The 17,571-nt window shown below is 41.8% G+C and overlaps 2 protein-coding genes across 4 annotated transcripts; one reads left to right on the top strand and one right to left on the bottom strand.

The window, feature by feature from the left end:
• Positions 1 to 423: 423 nt before the first annotated feature.
• LOC308374275 (transmembrane protein 87A-like) lies at positions 424 to 7,687 on the bottom strand. Its single transcript, XM_080850013.1, has 20 exons — positions 7,564 to 7,687; positions 6,941 to 7,001; positions 6,746 to 6,840; positions 5,462 to 5,578; positions 5,313 to 5,360; positions 4,836 to 4,889; positions 4,605 to 4,716; positions 4,399 to 4,460; positions 4,066 to 4,249; positions 3,812 to 3,911; positions 3,509 to 3,602; positions 3,223 to 3,294; positions 2,968 to 3,076; positions 2,766 to 2,824; positions 2,537 to 2,640; positions 1,925 to 2,007; positions 1,739 to 1,803; positions 1,454 to 1,506; positions 1,121 to 1,151; positions 424 to 943 (listed from the first exon to the last, which is right to left on the bottom strand). The coding sequence occupies exons 1-20, from the start codon at positions 7,666 to 7,668 to the stop codon at positions 902 to 904; spliced, it is 1,650 nt and encodes a 549-aa protein (XP_080706139.1). The 5' UTR covers positions 7,669 to 7,687; the 3' UTR covers positions 424 to 901.
• A 319-nt stretch (positions 7,688 to 8,006) lies between these two features.
• On the top strand, positions 8,007 to 16,816 carry ganc (glucosidase, alpha; neutral C). 3 transcript variants are annotated; one of them, XM_080849788.1, is made up of 24 exons: positions 8,007 to 8,217; positions 8,438 to 8,500; positions 8,591 to 8,693; positions 8,789 to 8,916; positions 9,223 to 9,399; positions 9,663 to 9,684; positions 9,797 to 9,848; positions 9,928 to 10,024; positions 10,134 to 10,317; positions 10,412 to 10,556; positions 11,137 to 11,372; positions 11,463 to 11,589; positions 11,835 to 11,914; positions 11,993 to 12,136; positions 12,239 to 12,335; positions 12,460 to 12,561; positions 12,745 to 12,988; positions 13,337 to 13,401; positions 13,566 to 13,642; positions 13,725 to 13,799; positions 14,008 to 14,121; positions 15,170 to 15,282; positions 15,590 to 15,693; positions 16,417 to 16,816. In XM_080849788.1, exons 1-24 carry the CDS (start codon positions 8,183 to 8,185, stop codon positions 16,521 to 16,523), a joined length of 2,691 nt encoding a protein of 896 aa, XP_080705914.1. In that variant the 5' UTR covers positions 8,007 to 8,182; the 3' UTR covers positions 16,524 to 16,816. The 3 variants fall into 3 exon arrangements, with proteins under 3 accessions (XP_080705914.1, XP_080705913.1, XP_080705915.1); XM_080849787.1 differs by having other exon boundaries at positions 9,788 to 9,848; XM_080849789.1 differs by lacking the exons at positions 15,590 to 15,693; positions 16,417 to 16,816 and having other exon boundaries at positions 9,788 to 9,848; positions 14,008 to 14,187.
• Positions 16,817 to 17,571: the final 755 nt, after the last annotated feature.

The raw sequence follows: 17,571 nt of genomic DNA, 5'->3' as shown, positions 1-17,571 counted from the left end.
GGCTTCCTCATGGGCACAAGGCATCATGAGGCCTGAAATCTTGAGATGTCTGTAGCATTTATCTGTAACTATCTGTACTGTCTGTGAATGTATATGATTGTGGCATCTTCATGTTTAGTCGTGAGCTAATCCTTTATACATAATCCTTACTTTATATTCCATTTTATACTACTTCATTAAGTAATTTAATTAATTGATTCGACATATGTTATAAAGGATATATGAAATTAGACCAAAAGTCTTTCATTCGGGTATAGGAAGTAGCCTACTCCCCAGAATTACCTTTTGACCAGATCTGCATAACAAAAAAAAGATATTAGGCCTACTATTTAAATTGGTTAATGTAGAAGCAATGTGTGTAAAATAAAAGAAGTCAACAGATTACATGACAAAATAGTATTTGATAGAAAGTTTAATCCCCAACAACAGAAAGTCACATAAAGAAACTGCATCATTACAAACAATATAAATAGCCTACTGCCCATTTAAAACATGACACAAAAATAAATAAGTTAATCACCCTATTGACCATCCCTGTAATAGACTGCACACAAAGTATCATTAAGAATGGGGGAATTTTGAAGAGAAAGTGACATGAAACATTATATGACAGACATGATGCACCAAAATGTTACAATCGTATAAGTGATAATGCATGGTGTTGCAAACAAGAAAAGGCATAATGTTACACAGGTTCAAGTAAGAAAATCTTGGCAGCCTATTTCGAAGTGAACTAACTGGCAGCATTGACACTGCTATACCATGTATACAAAATAAAATGACCAGATGCCAATCATGTGCATCTAAACAGTAATATTTCTAGGCACCAGGCAGACCACATAAAAGGTACAGCTGCTCAGTGTACTGATGTGTCACTCCTGCTTTTCATCTTCTTCTGTGTCTACTCCATTTTTGATCTTTCCATTTTAGTTTTCTGAATTTCCTGCAGAGAAAAAAGAAGAGGAAGGAATTATAACGGAATAAGTGAGAGAATAATGTACAATTAGGTATGGTCTAGCAAGGACTGCTACAACAGAACATCTGACTGCAAGCTTTTAATAGATAAGAATGTGACTAGAGATCACGAGACTGTGGGAGACGAAGAAAGACATTCCTTTACCTCCTCCTCATCCAACATAACAGGAAGGGCTCTGTGAACGAAAGAAACAAGAGAATCAACAAGAATAGCCTCAATATTTTTGTCTGTGTATTACTATCTGTCGTAGATCCGGTCATATAATATACAGTACAATGTGCCTATTCTGAAATCTTTACCCAAATGTCTTTACACACTGTGAAAAATGTGCAGCTGTATTACAGTAGTTATTTAACTGACCACTACTTTTCCAATGGTGTTCAAAAGACACTCTGACTGACCACTACTGGTCCAATGGTGTTGAAAAGACACTCTGACTGACTACTACTGTTTCAATGGTGTTCAAAAGACACTCACACATCAGCAACCGTTGTGGGAATGTTCTCTTCCACCCACTTGAGGTCTTCATCCTGTCACCACAAAAAGAAAATGGCATTTCCCACATCTTATCTCATAGATTACAAATATGTCCAATCAAAAATACATCAAGCAATGCTAAAATTGGCTTTAGTAAAGTTAATAAACCCACAGTTTACAAGTAGATGTGTTTACTTTAACATAGAATATACTGTACATATTGTAAAACAGTATAAGAAAGGCACTGATACTGGCCCTTTATATAGATGCATAGATGAACCTCACCTCTTTACTGAGAAGTTTCTGGGCACCATTTGGCTCTGGCTTTGAGCCCCTCATCTTCATGCCCTCTGACCGCCATCAAATCAAAGCCATTAGTTGTGTGAGAAACACATTAGTGTGACCAAGCATTGTCCATGCATCACAAATGTTTAAAAGTTCTCGAAGTTGTTGGTCTGTGTAGTAACTCACCAAAAGCTGTGTTCAACATGGGCTCTTTGGCTTCATCTTCATCTTCCTCATCGTTATCGTCTATGAGAGGAGAATGGGAGAACCTGATAGAAGCACGGAAAAGAACCAGTGCAACAGTCAATATTATAGTATAAGGTAGGAGCTTGAGTGAGATGTTATCTACATTCCAGTCTCAGTCTACAGTCAGCTAAAGCAGCGATATCTAAAGCTGTATCATCCGTTATGATGTCCTGTAGTGGCTCCAGTGACACCATTTCTGATGCTGCCTCCATGTCCAACTCAGTCTACTCTTGCAGCTCCTATCCAGTTACACAGCTTATCTGTGTTTATTATTACTATACAGCTTATTAAGTGTACAATATTTTGCCCGTATTTGTCGATTATTTTGACTGTAATAGTTCTGTTTCCTTTCCTTCCAAACCACAGGCACAGACCACTCATTTACACACTGACGTAGCCCCAATAAATGTGTTCTTCCACATTTAATCCCTGGTACCATACCACACTGCTTAAGATCATTTGACTAATATGTAACATAACTGGAATGCTTTCCCCCACACACACACACACACACACACACACACACACACACACACACACACACACACTAACCGCTGGCTGTTGACTGAAGGCCGCAGTAGCACCATGATGACCAGCAGGATGGATGAGAAGAGTAGCCTCCAGAAGGCATCATCTACCCAGAGATCCCTCCAACCCTGACAAACACACAGAGATGATCAAGACAGCACATTCATGTATACAGTTTGCTGACCTGAAGTCAAATAAAACCCCTTCCATACACTGAAATATATCTTAATTACTTCAGTTAATTCATACTCACAGTTTGGCAATCGACAAGTTTGAAGACTTTGGTTGTCCAGATAACAAATACAATGGAGGCTACAAAAAATGGACATCAGCGTCATAAACTCAAACATACATGCATGCGCGCACACACACACACACACACACACACACACAAACACACACACACACACACACACACAAACAAACAAACACATAAACATTACAATCATCCTTACCTAACACTGAAAAGATGAGTGTGTTGGTAAAGTGCCGATATAAAGAAAGCTTCACTACATTTCTGCGCAGTTTAAGAAGTTTTGTTGTCTGGGACAGACTGATGAAGATGTGCACATTACTAAGTCAAGGAACATAAACAGTCACCACACATCTGGTGCTAGTTAGGTTTTTACAAACAAGCAAATTCACAAACAAGAACATATCAGACATTTTCACGTATGTGCTCCTTAATGCTCATTCTTTAGAAAGGATATCCACCACATGACACAGGAGTCAATGAGGGAGAGGCTCAGATTGGCCACCAGCGCCACAGTGCCATAGAAACCCTGAAAGGCGAGAAAAGCATTTGCCACACATTCACTCATCACCATCACAGGCCAACTTTAAAACAAGTAAGATGCACATAAAAAGCAAACACATAGTCATAGATCCTCATCCAATGTTATAATAACTAATATTTTATAATCTTACAGTCATTTAATCCTGACTTAACACTGAAAAAATCACGTGTGTCAGGAACTATGAGGAGCTGCAACCCACCCCCGTCACCCTGAGGACACCCTCGACTGAGGAGAAGAGCAGGTACAGCAACCCCACTGCCACCAGACGATGGACGGTGGTCCCCAGTCTAGGCCTGTGGAAGAGAATGCCTGCATAAGTATTCAGCACCAACATCTCTCTCTGTCTCTCGCAAAAATAAACAATAGCCTCTTCTTGCATTGAAGAGCACTGGGAGCAAGAGAGATGACAGGTCAGATATGACACATGGGTGTGACAGTGTCATGTTAAATTGGTCTTGGGCCATTTCTTTGGGTGATGTGATTCAGATGCTGGCAGACTCACCTGACGATCCCATAGCCGAGGCTGACAATGAGCATCAGGATTCGTGCTAGAGATCTCTTTAGTGCAGAGAGCAGTTCAGCAAATATGACAGCGCCTTGGACTTTAGGAAAATATAGCAGTTTTAAGAGACAGTGAGCAGTAGGACATAGAAAATCATCTTTCTATATGTATTAATTACTAGGGACAGAAAAGATATGGAATAAGGGAAAAAAAGTAATTGTAGCTAGCAAAACCAGAGGAGGGTTTGGACCAACCATAATCGCCATGGTAGCGAATGCTCTGGTACTCAGAGTAAAATACAGCCTTTTCCAGCATTCCCAGAATGATGACGGCACCAATCCAGTACTGGATCCTCAGTAGGTCTCTCCAGTAGCACGCTGACCAGAGCAGCCACAGGGCCCCGAAGAACACATACACGATGCACATGACCATGTAGAACTGCCAGGGAAGGAGGTCATATGTGTTTACAGACAAAAGACACAAGGAGGCTGGTGGCCTAAAGAATGTTTCAGACGGGTGTCTTTGTGAAGACACATAGCCGCCACATGGCAGAGGTCAGGCAAGGAGAGATCCAATGGAAAACTTACCATCATGAGGGGCCAGTCTGCAGGTGAGGAGTACTCACGGGGACCCTTCATCTCAACATTCACTAAAGATGAATGCAAGTATACATGCAAACAAACACACACACACACACACACACACTTGGGGGTCAACACAAGCTGCATGTAAAGTTACAAATGGTGTAATTGGCTTTCTGAAGAACAAGGTAAGAAAGAAGTGTCTCACTTACTTATGAAAGAATATCTAGCCTGTTTACTATCACCTTCTCGCCGGCCCATCTGGACACTCACTATGAACAGGTAAGGACTATCTGACCATGCCTTGGCCACAGCACCTATGGTCTACCAAGATACACACTTAACACTCACTTAACTCAATGCACACATAACTATGGTTGTGCATACATAACACAGTGCACACATTGTAAAAAGAACATGTTAAGCAAAGAGTAAGAACTCACTGGTTTGTCTTCAAAAAGGATTGTCCCACTCTGATTCTGTGTACTCTCAACGGCCTGTAGAACATTCCAAGTAAGGGGAAAAGCATGAATACTTACTCTCACTAAAATGTGTTTATTACCCAAAACATATCAGAACCATGTCTTAACACAGACCATGTGTAAACAAAAGACCAGGTATTTTATGTTGGTAATTCATATTCCAAAAGTTCAAAGCTTCACCACAAAACACCAACATAAATATAGAACATACTTTACATAAGTTATTCCTCAATTATTAATTACAAAGGCTGAGTCTGATTAAAAAACTTTTAGTACTCAAGAGTAAAACATATTATTTTATCACTGGCTTAAGATAAAATTCCTGAAATTATAATGACACTGACTTGATAAACACTCCTCAGAATATTGAGTTCAAAATCAAATCTAATCAGTGACAACAAAATGGGCTCTAATAAATGTAATCCCAACAAGACTCACCACAGGACTGACCAGAGGGTGAGCTGGCACAAACTCTTTGTAGTATGACTGAGAGGAGCACAAACAGACACATATATAAGCCATCAGACCAGCAATGGGTTAAATGGTTATGGCACTGGGATCTGTGTGCCTGTTTCTCCCCTACTAACTTGAGGAGTGAGGAGGGCTGAGCAGTTGTCAAAGTAGATGAAGCTTTGGCTGTAATGGCCACTCCATCCCTCTTTCAGCATGTCATTCCTTCCAAACAAGCCCATGGCCTTGGAGTCCTGCAAGTGAGACACAGCAGGACGTTTGTCAGTTTGGTTACTCTGGTGTTGTTGTGTCATTAAGCAATGTATTATCATTAAGGCCTGTCCACAACACCAACGATAACTATAACAATAACTTTAGTTTTAAATAATCATTCTAGCTCATAACAAAGGCAACATTCACACCCCACACTATTTGACAGCCAAGTAGAATCCATCACATTTTAAAAGCATCACATTAAAACACAAGTTATATTTCTGAAAGGTATGGAAGGATAATGAAATCAATATCACAGGCAGTAGCCGTGTCGGTTAATCTTGTTCCTGGCCTGGCATGCCTTTCCCAACTTGACCTTTCACAACCAATCAAACCAGGCAGGCTTGCCTAACATATTATAGCGTTACTTAAATCACACTAATTGTAACCTTTACAAAAAAAAACTATGTTTTTTTCCCAGTTTGATAGCCAGGCATAATAAAGGATTATAAAGACTTAATCTGCATAATTATATCATCAACAACATATGCAATATGATATATATATATATTTAATTCCTTAGATGGATAAGAATAACCACGATACAACCAAGTAGGCTATAAAATGTTAATTCAACAAAGGGTATTCCAAATCTGAGGATCACTACTAGAGGCCCACAGAAAGCCTGATCATCAGAATCTGAAACTCTTGCGATGGGAACCGAACTGAAAATTCTGTCAGGGGGCCTGGAATTCGTTACAGTGCCCCTGTCACAGACAAAAACACGCTAGACATTTATGGATATATAGGACCTCACATGCATAACATGCTTTTAAACCAGCACATGTCTACAATGATCGCTAGCACTAAACCATTGGCATTCAGGCTGGGGGCCCATGTATCCCTTTATGTTTTGCAAGGGTTTACCCTGAAGAAGCGATTTTACTGCCACTGTGACCTCTGGGCCCCTAGGCTTGTGCCCGATAGGCCTGTGCGGTTATTCAGGCCAGGTGTGATGTTTTCCCTATAGGTGGTCAGTATGGACACTCATATTGTTATTGTTACAGTTACAGTTGTCATTGTAGTTGTTGTTGGCAATGTGGACAGCCCTTAAAGCTTGATGCATTACTCTGATGTGAAACACAATAATTTAAAACAAAAAAGACAATGCATAAACATATCTGGAAAAAAAACATTTCTCTACTCACTGGTGTGTTAAATACTTCATTGAAGCAAACAGAGGAGCGAAGATACCAGGAAATGTTGAATGTCATGTGTTCATCACATGGCATTTCACTTGTAACTAGAAGAGAGGACATCGAGTGTTTTACTGAAGTATTTTTTCTTTCAAAAGAATGTCATTCATTTGATAAAGACAGCTGAGATCGATCTCCATGACTCACATTTCATGAAGATCGTGGTGTTAGCATAGAGGGTTTTTCGGAAGACTGCAGAGTCCTCATCCTAAAAGCAGATCAGTTAAGGTACTTCATAAGTAGCCAGAGCAAAACCAACATGGTATCTCTCTGTCAATAGCTTTGCACCACTGCATTATGATAGGAAGAGGCCACAAAGCAAGACATAAACATCCATTATTTTATTTAACATGGCCCAAAGGAATCTCCATCTCGTGATAGAATGAAAGGTAACATGTTACAAATATGTTGCGGGATCTGCTTGCTTTGCACAGACTGGTTGGTGCACTCCTGATAACTGCTTTGTTTCTACTGTTACAATTACCCTCGTAGACAGTAAGAGTTTCTGCCTTGTGTTTTTCGTATGTCCGAGATGAATAAACTGCATTCAATAATGAACTACAGACATTAGGCTGAACACTGTCATCTTTAAGGAGATGGCTACCAAATTCAACAACAGTAGCCTAGGCTATGCACCGACTACACTGACAGGTGGAAATTCACCCATACGCGAACGTTTGCCTTCAGGAAACGAAAACAAGCAGCTGAAGCATTTTCTTTGGAAGTTATCATTAAATAACAACGGTTGAATTTAAAATCACTGCACTTACCGTATTTATTTCTACATTCCACAGGGATACTTCTGCTCCAAAATCGCAAGGAATATTGGAAATAAAATACAAGAAGCATGACAGGCATACCGTGACATATGGCATTTTCACTTTACACAAATCAGTTCCGTCTTATTTCCGGGTACTTCAACAAAGCATCAGTAGAGGGCGACTTTCTGACATTTTCCAGATGTTCGCTAAGGATCTTTTACATAGACATAAGAAACTCAATTTGACCAAATTTGATTATGAAGGATTACGTTAGTTGTCACCATTGTGCATGCAAAATGAACTGAAATAGTAGCAATGGTCTTTACGACATTGCATCACATGAAAAAGAAAAACAGACCTGCCTAATGCAAACACTACATTAACCAAGCGGGTACTCTGGCGCAGTGTGATGATGAAAGTTGCGTGTACCAATGGTTTGTTTGCCAAATTCATGAAGGACATGCATTTACGCAGGGAAATTGCCTTTCAGGCCTGTTCACCTTTGCGTTGGTGCGTCTTTAGTACGCAATACTGACATGACCGTTTCTGCCAAATGATTTTTGTTATTGGCAAAACTTCAGTACGCTTTTAGGTTAGATCGTGCCGACACGTTCACCGAAATAAGTTAATGGCAAATGAAGCGTCTACAGAAAAGACGAAGAGGTAGCATGCATGCATTACCTGCATATGAACTTAAAAACTGTCTTCAGTAAAGTAACGGAAAACGTTCTTTTAGTTTGCGTAGTCCAAAGTATTTCGATGCATGCAACGTCATTTGACAATGTAACCAATCAAAATAAAATGTAACCATACAGTAAGTAAGTACAAACATTATGCCAACTTGGACCAAAACAGTAAATACTGATTTTTCTGTTTGTTTCAGCGTCGTTCCTGATGATGAGTGTAAGGAAAAGTACAAGAAAAGTGAACATCTAGCATTTTACAGGTAGTGTCCAGTTACCCCATCTGAATGCACATTTTTATAATATTCCAACTGAATGTGCATTCATTGTAGGCTACATTTGCTGCTTTCTAGGTGGCATAAACAAAACCCTGGAGTGCAATACTGTGTCTCTCTTGAAAGCTTAGTACTGACAGAGAACGGGGCCAGCTTGGAACTCTTTGAGCCAAAGTCTAAGGTAGGCCTCATACACATATGCTTCAGGACACACACATGTGTTAGGAAGAAAAAAACGTATGTCCTGTAACTGATTGCAATATGTGTCTGTCACAGCTGCATTTGCTTTTGCAAGTGAGGGCCTGCCGGGAGAGAACTGTAAGAATTTCAATAGATGAGATCCACCCAATTAAAGTACGCTACAGAGTTCCAGATGTTTTGATTGGAGAGCTGGTGTATGAACAGTAAGCCTGAAAATAATTGGTTCAATTACCTAATTTGATAAACATAAGTCTGCAAAGGCATAGAAATTATGATAACAGAATTCCTGGTTTTACTCTAAATAGCAATAATCATTCTCAGGAGTCAAACCAAATGGTAACTTACTTCAAACAACTCACCACCCTGTCAAGATGGTTAGCCAATGAGAGAAATTAGGAAATCGGCATATTTTATTGGTGATCAATTGATCAGTTATCCACGTCTATGGAAGTGCTGCTGGTCTACCTGTCATTCAGTTCAGCACCTGATGCATAGTATTTGTGTGGCAGGTTACGTGTGGAGAGGAAAGGTCCAGGTTTTGTAACACTCTCCTGGGGCCTGGGGCAGCACCAGGTGTGGATCCATGAGGTCCCTTTCAATCTGGAGGTTCTGTGTGGGGGAGAGGTGACAGCCACCCTCAATCCAAATGGGCGGCTGTTGTTTGAGACCCTGCAGGATCCTCTAAGGTGGGTTTACACCAGAGTAGAGTTAGAGGAAGCTGTTCCTTTAAACGGGGATCTGGCACATGGTTCTTTCTTCAGAGTTTTATTTAGAAGATGTTGGTGCATAGGTTTAGTCATAGCATGTGACTGTGTGGTATATTTTGGATACATCAACGCTTCAGCAGTAGCACCGGACACACTTAAAGGTGTCTTATATCACAGTTAAATGACTGTCAATGTTCTAAGTTTTTCAACTCACTCACTCATCCTTTTCCTTGCTTTGACAGGAATAACTCCTCAGGAAAGCAGGTCAGGTGCCTTTCATTAGTTTTCATTAGCCATGCATTCATTTGTAAATTGACCAAAATTGTCTTGTTTGTTTATTCAGTGACTTTATTTTCTGTTATATTAGGGAGATCAGTCAGGCCAATGGCAAGAGACCTTTGGAGAGTTTGTAGATGTAAAAGCCAATGGTAGGTGATCTCCTATGTGTTGCACTTCCTGTATAATCAGTGACGTCTGATAAGGCAATCAGCTGGTCTTCTACCCTAGGTCCAGGTTCTGTGGGAATGGACTTTTGCCTTCATGGCTTCAACCATGTGTATGGCATTCCAGAACATGCAGACCGACTACACCTGAAAGACACCAGGTCATACAGTACTGACATTTATAAAAATGATGAATGATATTTAATTAAATAAGGATGGATGGTGCTGTACGAAGGCTTAATGTTGTTGTCTATGTCTGGGCTTCTGCAGCGATGGTGAGCCATACAGGTTGTACAATCTGGATGTGTTTGCCTTCCGTACGGACAGCCGGCTAGGCCTCTATGGCACTGTGCCACTGCTCTTAGCACACAAGTCTGACAGAACCTTGGGAATATTCTGGCTCAATGCTTCTGAGACCGTTGTGGATCTGCACTACAAGCCCAAAGATAGTGAGGTAACATGAATGTTGGTGATGGCCTTCATCTCATAGTCATCTGGTTTGACCCCTGTTATTAAGCTACTAACTGCAGATCTGTCACTCTTCTCAGGAAGACATGGCTGACCCAGTGAAAAGGAGAAGAGTGCCCATCCAGACAGACGTCCATTGGATCTCAGAGAGTGGAGTGATTGACTGCTTCATCCTCCTTGGGCCCATGCCCTCACAGGTCCTCTCTCAGTATGCACAGCTGACAGGTGTGGATTTCATATAATGTACCAATGGCTACCTAAAAGGAAGGCACTATTTCTTGCATCCACGATGATGATTGGCAAAACATCATTCTCTTACTATGCATCATATGTCTGGAATGAACTCCAGAACACATTACATTTAGAGACACTTCCTTCTGTTACTATTTTTAAAAATCTTTTGAAGTCAGCTCTTACAGAGCATTGCCATTGCTCTTAAATATGTGTCCACTTCTTTAATTCTTTTATTGCCATTTAGTTAGGATCTACATGTACAGAATCCTGTCTTCATGCAGTGTTTTTCTTTAGTTGTCCTTGATTGTACTGTCAATTGTGTAAGTGAGAGTTGTCTAGTTTTTCTATGTGATTCTGTACTTTGTTTTTTTTTGTCTGTAGTCCTGTTAGTTTTGTCCTCTGTCCTTGTATTTTCTGTTAATGTCTTAACTTGCTGCCTGCCACTCTTGGCCAGGACTCCCTGGAAGAAGAGCCATTGTGGCTCAATGGGACTTTTCCTGGTTAAACAAGGGTTACATTTTTTTTTTTTTAAATGATTTTTGTGTGCAACCAAATCTGCTCCTTCCCTAAGGTTACCAAGCTCTTCCACCACTTTTTTCCCTTGGATACCACCAATGCCGCTGGAATTACGAAGACGAAGCAGATGTGAAGTCTGTGGATGCAGGCTTTGACCAGCACTCCATCCCCTATGATGTGATATGGCTGGACATTGAGCACACAGATGGGAAACGCTACTTCACCTGGGACTCAAAGCTCTTTCCCAACCCTGTTGAACTCCAACAACACCTGGAAAAAAAGAAGAGAAAGGCAAGACTGTTCACACTTCCTTTTAAAATACATGTCAGTCAATCAGTCATCTTCAAATGTTTAAGTATCAGTAATCTCTGTCTGTTTCAGCTGGTGGTAATCAGTGACCCCCATATTAAGGTTGACCCTGACTGGCCCTTCTACTGTGAGGCGAGAGATGGAGATCATTTTGTGAGGGTCAAAGATGGAGGCGTCTACACAGGCTCCTGTTGGCCAGGTCAAGTCTGAGCAGCTTCATTTTATAAGTGCAGTTATACCAGTCCAACTGTTTTACAGACATTCAGCTAACTGTAGTTAGCAGTTAAAAAATGTTTTCAAATGTGCAAATTAATTTAATGTGCCTTGTGTCATATCTGTGAAACACAAGAAACACAAGACATGCAAACGTTTGTTGACATCTTGCATTGCTCTGGACCCGAGTACTTCTACTGTTTCTCATAGATGTTTTGCCTCATTTCACAGGTGACTCCAATTACTTGGACTTCAGTTGTCCACAGACAAGGTCTTGGTATGCCAGATGCTATTCTCTGGACAAGTACAAAGTGAGTCTCAGAACAAGTGACATCATTCAGCTCATTTAGTCAATTCTACTCATCACAGTTGACATGTTTCTGTATTAGGGGTCAACGGAATCTTTATTTGTTTGGAACGATATGAACGAGCCCTCGGTTTTCGGTGGTCCAGAGCAGACCATGCCCAAGAACACAGTGCATCGTGGGGGCTGGGAGCACCGGGATCTACACAATCTCTATGGGTTTTACCAGGTGGGTGGCTCCATTCCATTAAAAAAAGACTTGCCAGAAAGATATGGAGCTGATGCCCAGTTAACAGTGGATTAAAAGCTCATGTCCTCTTGATTCTTTCAGCACATGGCCACAGTGGACGGGCTGACAACCCGCTCTGGTGGAACTGAGAGACCCTTTGTTCTATCACGCTCTTTCTTCGCTGGATCTCAGAGGCTTGGTAAGCCAGCAAAACCATCCGGAGCATCCTGAATTATGTGGCTTGGTTAGTAAGTGTGGGCTAGTGGGTGGATGTATGCATGTTTTTACATCTATCTGTATTATGCATTGGTTGTGTGTTGTAGGTGCAGTCTGGACAGGAGACACAGAGGCCACATGGGATCACCTGAAGTTCTGCATCCCTATGCTGTTGTCCTTAAGTCTGGCAGGCATTGCCTTCTGTGGAGGTAAATTGCACAAGATTACCATTTTCTGGCCCACACAACAACAATGCACTTTTATGAAAGGCAGATATTTAGGAGAGACTTGTTGAATTCACACACAAACGCTGAAGGATACATCCCATGTGGAGGTTATTACGTTTATTTTAAAGCAGTACTTGCTGTACATTCACATCACATCGCCCTCAGCTGATGTAGGAGGTTTTGTAAAGGACCCAGAGCCAGAATTGCTGGTGCGCTGGTACCAGGCAGGAGCCCTGCAGCCATTCTTCAGGGGCCATTCTGATAAGAGCACCAAGCGCCGCGAGCCATGGCTCTTCGGTGAGGCTGTGACCGCCAGCATCCGCTCAGCCATCCAGCAACGCTACAGTCTTCTGCCCTACTGGTACACCCTCTTCCACCAGGCTCACACCTCTGCCCTGCCTCCAATGAGGTAGGAAACCAAATTATATAGAACATATGATGACTCTTTACTCTGAAAAGTATCAATTCAGGTTTTTTGATGTTAATAATATCCATGTAGCATTGTGTTACTCGCAATGGCTTAGGGCTAGGTTAGGGTTTAATATTAGAAATAGCTGAAGAGTTGGTAACTGGCATTCAGACTGAAGTGCAGAAGCCATTACCTGATGCTATCTGTGATAACTAAATGACAGGACCAGTGTGCATACCTTCATTAAGAGCAGTAGTTTCAGTTTTGGACATAGCATAAATACACATATTGACACTAGCGCAGTGATAAGTTCTAGTGCCCTAGCCAAACAAATGTTGTTTCTACTAGACCCCTGTGGGTGGAGTTCCCTGGAGAACAGAGCACCTTCAGTGTGGACCATGAGTACATGATTGGTAAATATGACACAGAATATATTACGTTATTTTAACTGTATTTAGTCTCCTGTTGTAGATGAAATATTACTGTTATATTATATCTATATAATGATATTCCCTTTATGATTTCCATATATTTGGTTGTGGATTCCTGTGGTTGAGCCTTGTGTTTCCCTTCATAGGCAGTGCACTACTTGCTTGTCCTGTAACTGCACCAGGTGTTAAAGAAGTCATGGTTTTCCTCCCAGGCTCGAAAGAGGTGTGTGAGATTCTGCTCAGTCAGTGAGTTTTAAGATGTATTTCAGTCATTGAAGTTCAAATGTATGCATTTCTTTTATCAGCTGTGGTACGATGTTGAGTCCGCTCGAGTGTTCAGTGGAGATAGAAACCTGAGTTACCCTGTGACACTGGACACTGTGAGTCAGATTTTCATAGCTTGTCCCCTCAAGCAGTCATTGAAATGCATGGCCAGCCCACTGCTACACATCATATTTTTTGCTCTCTTCACCCCACCCCCCCTCTCTCTGTCTGCTTTACTCTTTCTCCATCACACTGTGGTCTCCCCCATCCCTCTCTCTCTCTCTGCTTTACTCTGTCTCCATTACACTGTGGTCTCTCCTGCAGGTCCCCCTGTTCCAGAGAGGGGGCACAGTGGTGTCCAGGAGAGTGGGCTGTGGCTCCTGCTCCTCTGACTTTCAGAAGCTCCCCCTCATCCTGACTGTGGCACTGGACTCTGAGGTGAGGAGGATTAACATCCATTTCTGTTACAGCTTGGACACAACATGGAACAATTGCTAACCCCTGGTAATCAACAATACTTTAAAAAATGAGTTTATTTGTTAAACACATTTTTGTTTACATTTTGTATACCACTGGCGGACTTCTGTAGAATTTTAAACTGTGTACAAGAAAACATCCCATGAGCATGTGAAGCTGTAAGAGATTGTCTGTCATGAGTCATGTTTCTCCTGACAGGGCTGTGCTGAGTCATGTCATGTTTCTTCGGGCAGGAAGTGATGAGTCATGTCATGTTTCTCCTGGCTGTGCTGAGTCATGTCGTGTTTTTCCTGGCAGGGCTGTGCTGATGTCATGTTTCTCCTGGCAGGGCTGTGCTGAGTCATGTCATGTTTCGCCTGGCTGTGCTGAGTCATGTCATGTTTCTCCTGGCTGTGCTGAGTCATGTCGTGTTTTTCCTGGCAGGGCTGTGCTGATGTCATTTTTCTCCTGGCAGGGCTGTGCTGAGTCATGTCATGTTTCGCCTGGCTGTGCTGAGTCATGTCATGTTTCTGCTGAGTCATGTCATGTTTCTCCTGGCTGTGCTGAGTCATGTCATGTTTCTCCTGGCAGGGCTGTGCTGAGTCATGTCATGTTTCTCCTGGCTGTTCTGAGTCATGTTTCTCCTGGCAGGGCTGTGCTGAGACATGTCATGTTTCTCCTGGCAGGGCTGTGCTGAGTCATGTCATGTTTCTCCTGGCTGTGCTGAGTCATGCCATGTTTCTGCTGAGTCATGTCATGTTTCTCCTGGCAGGGCTGTGCTGAGTCATGTCATGTTTCTCCTGGCTGTGCTGAGTCATGCCATGTTTCTGCTGAGTCATGTCATGTTTCTCCTGGCAGGGCTGTGCTGAGTCATGTCATGTTTCTCCTGGCAGGGCTGTGCTGAGTCATGTCATGTTTCTCCTTGCAGGGCTGTGTCATGCCATGTTTCTGCTGAGTCATGTCATGTTTCTCCTGGCAGGGCTGTGTCATGCCATGTTTCTGCTGAGTCATGTCATGTTTCTCCTGGCAGGGCTGTGCTGAGGGGCTGCTCTATGAGGATGATGGGCACTCCTTTAATTACCGTGACAGGATGAAGTTCTCCTTGCGCAGATTTGTCATGAAGCCATGGACCTTTGCATGCAGGTAAGAGGGACTGTTACTGTAAACTGACCCAGGTTAATCTTCTATTGAAACTAATTTCAGGATGATTTTCAGAGGTTTCATCAACACTATTCCCTCTATTTTCATCATACTTACATGCTCATTCTTTTGAACTATAACCACACATCAGCAGCACATAGAGCAGACTATTACATGTCCAGGTTTATGGATTAAAGAGCAGTGCAAGAGTCCACACTGTTTCCAGATCAGCTCTCAAAGCAGTACCAGGATGCTGGTGTTAAGCATCATCTGAAAGGTATATATTGTCATGGCTTCCCTCCTTCCCCAGTACTGTGTGTGAGGACAGCACCTTCGTCTCAGAGAGCTCAGTGCAGTCGGTTCTCATCCTGGGCGTGAGGAGAAGGCCGTCAGCAGTGACAGCTCACATCTCAGGTATCCCACATTATCACAATACTCACACAGCTTTTTAATGTCTTACCTCATTATTCTTTTTGTATGTCTGTATCAGTAAGGCCTAGTTGTCACTTAAGGCACCAGTTTTGTTATGAGCTGTTCCACCTGTTGTGAAAGAGTAAGAGTTAAACGATGGCCCAGCTATTTCACATACTCAGATATGATATGTATTCACTTATAAAGATGACATCAAAAGGACGAGGCTATGTTCATACTGCAGGCAAATTGGATTTGTGTCTCAAATTAGAAGTTTTGAGACAAAACTGTTATTTTTAAGTGATCCGATCGGGTTTGTGAGTTCAAAGTGCCGGCAGAATTGATATATTTGTACTTATTCATCTCTCCACGGCTTCCCAATAGCGCCGTCAAACAGTAATGAAACAATATATCAATCAATGTAAGTTCTTTGGCGTTTTTCTTTCCAAACGGTGTAAGTTCACTGGCACCATAAATACCAGCACTCCCGTCACTCTACATTTGACGTCCTCTTTGTGAGTCGCATTGCAAATGACGTAAAAGACATTGGATTGGAATCCGAATGGAATCGCATTTGAAACCACCTCCAAATCAAATTCGCAAAATATATAAACAATCTGGATATGCCTAAATCGGATTTTGTACTGGCACTCCAGTAAGGGTCAGCTTATGTTTGTTGTGCTGTAATGTTAAGCAGAGAATACATTTTGCCATTCCTGTTCACAGGTATCCAAGTTACACTGATGTTCCAGTATAGAGAAGACCAACACACCTTGACTTTGGGGGGGCTTGATCTGGAAGTGGGAAGGGACTGGGAAATCAGGATGCAGTAGGGATTGTTTTGTTTCTAGCATGAAGCATGAGGTAGGACATTGTTCTAGAAAAGGTCCTCTCTGCTGGCTAAACATGTGTGTTGACATATTCTGCTTTTGATAGGTGATATTCTACCTTGGATCCAAAAACACATGTTAAAGTAATCTTCCAAGGGTTGTGCTAGTTAAATGACAGAAGGATGATCATTAACCTACCTCTTTGGTAATTTCTAGAGGACACTCATGCTGACAGGAAATGTAAAGACTGTCAAATGTTTAAAATAGTTTATCTGCTGTTCTTTTAATAAAGTACATCAAATATTATCTACTTTGTTAATCAATTCTCTGTTAGGGCTGCATACAAAATGAAAAAATCACAAAATGAAAACAAACTTTTAAATGCTGATGATGCCTAATGGCTTCACAAATGATCAATGAAAGTCTTTTGAAATGCATTTTTTTAGCGAAACGGTGAATATATTAGGTCACTGACCTGTGACTTTTGACCTGTGTGATACCTTACAAAGCAGACAATGAAGTCAGAGCAGGAACTGATGTTTCAGCCCAAATGTTCAACGTAATGTTCCATTTTACTTTCAAAAGCATGTCATGCCAAAAAGAGTAGTTTGGTCATGTGATGTTACACCTTGGCAGACAACCCTATGACTATGACCACCCTCAGTATAGTTGATGGGTGATGAAATGAGATCCATCCCTGAATTGGATGATTTGCGTTACATGTTGTCTTGTCCTTGGCTACCCAAATTTCCCTCACTTAAAAAAAAAGCTGCGTAATTTTGACTGGGAGATAACACGTCAGTCTCAATGTTAGATTCCCAATTGTCACCACCCTCCCACCGAAAATGGAAAAAAACATTGGTTTGTCTCTCAGGATTAGCCTGGTGGCGTTGTGCTGAGACTGCTCAATGCAGGGCTCCATTGAGAACAGGTTTAAAGGGCTTGAATGCCTTCTGCTGAGGCAGGCCATCCCACCAGCCATCCCACTCTGCAGCCACTGCGCCGTGGCTCACTCCCCCTTTGTGTCCCCCAACAATGCTGGCACGAGGGC

The sequence above is a fragment of the Sprattus sprattus genome (genome assembly GCF_963457725.1).
Source record: "Sprattus sprattus genome assembly, chromosome: 13".
In the NCBI taxonomy this organism is placed as follows: domain Eukaryota; kingdom Metazoa; phylum Chordata; class Actinopteri; order Clupeiformes; family Clupeidae; genus Sprattus; species Sprattus sprattus.
This window is presented reverse-complemented; position numbering and strand designations above follow the sequence as displayed.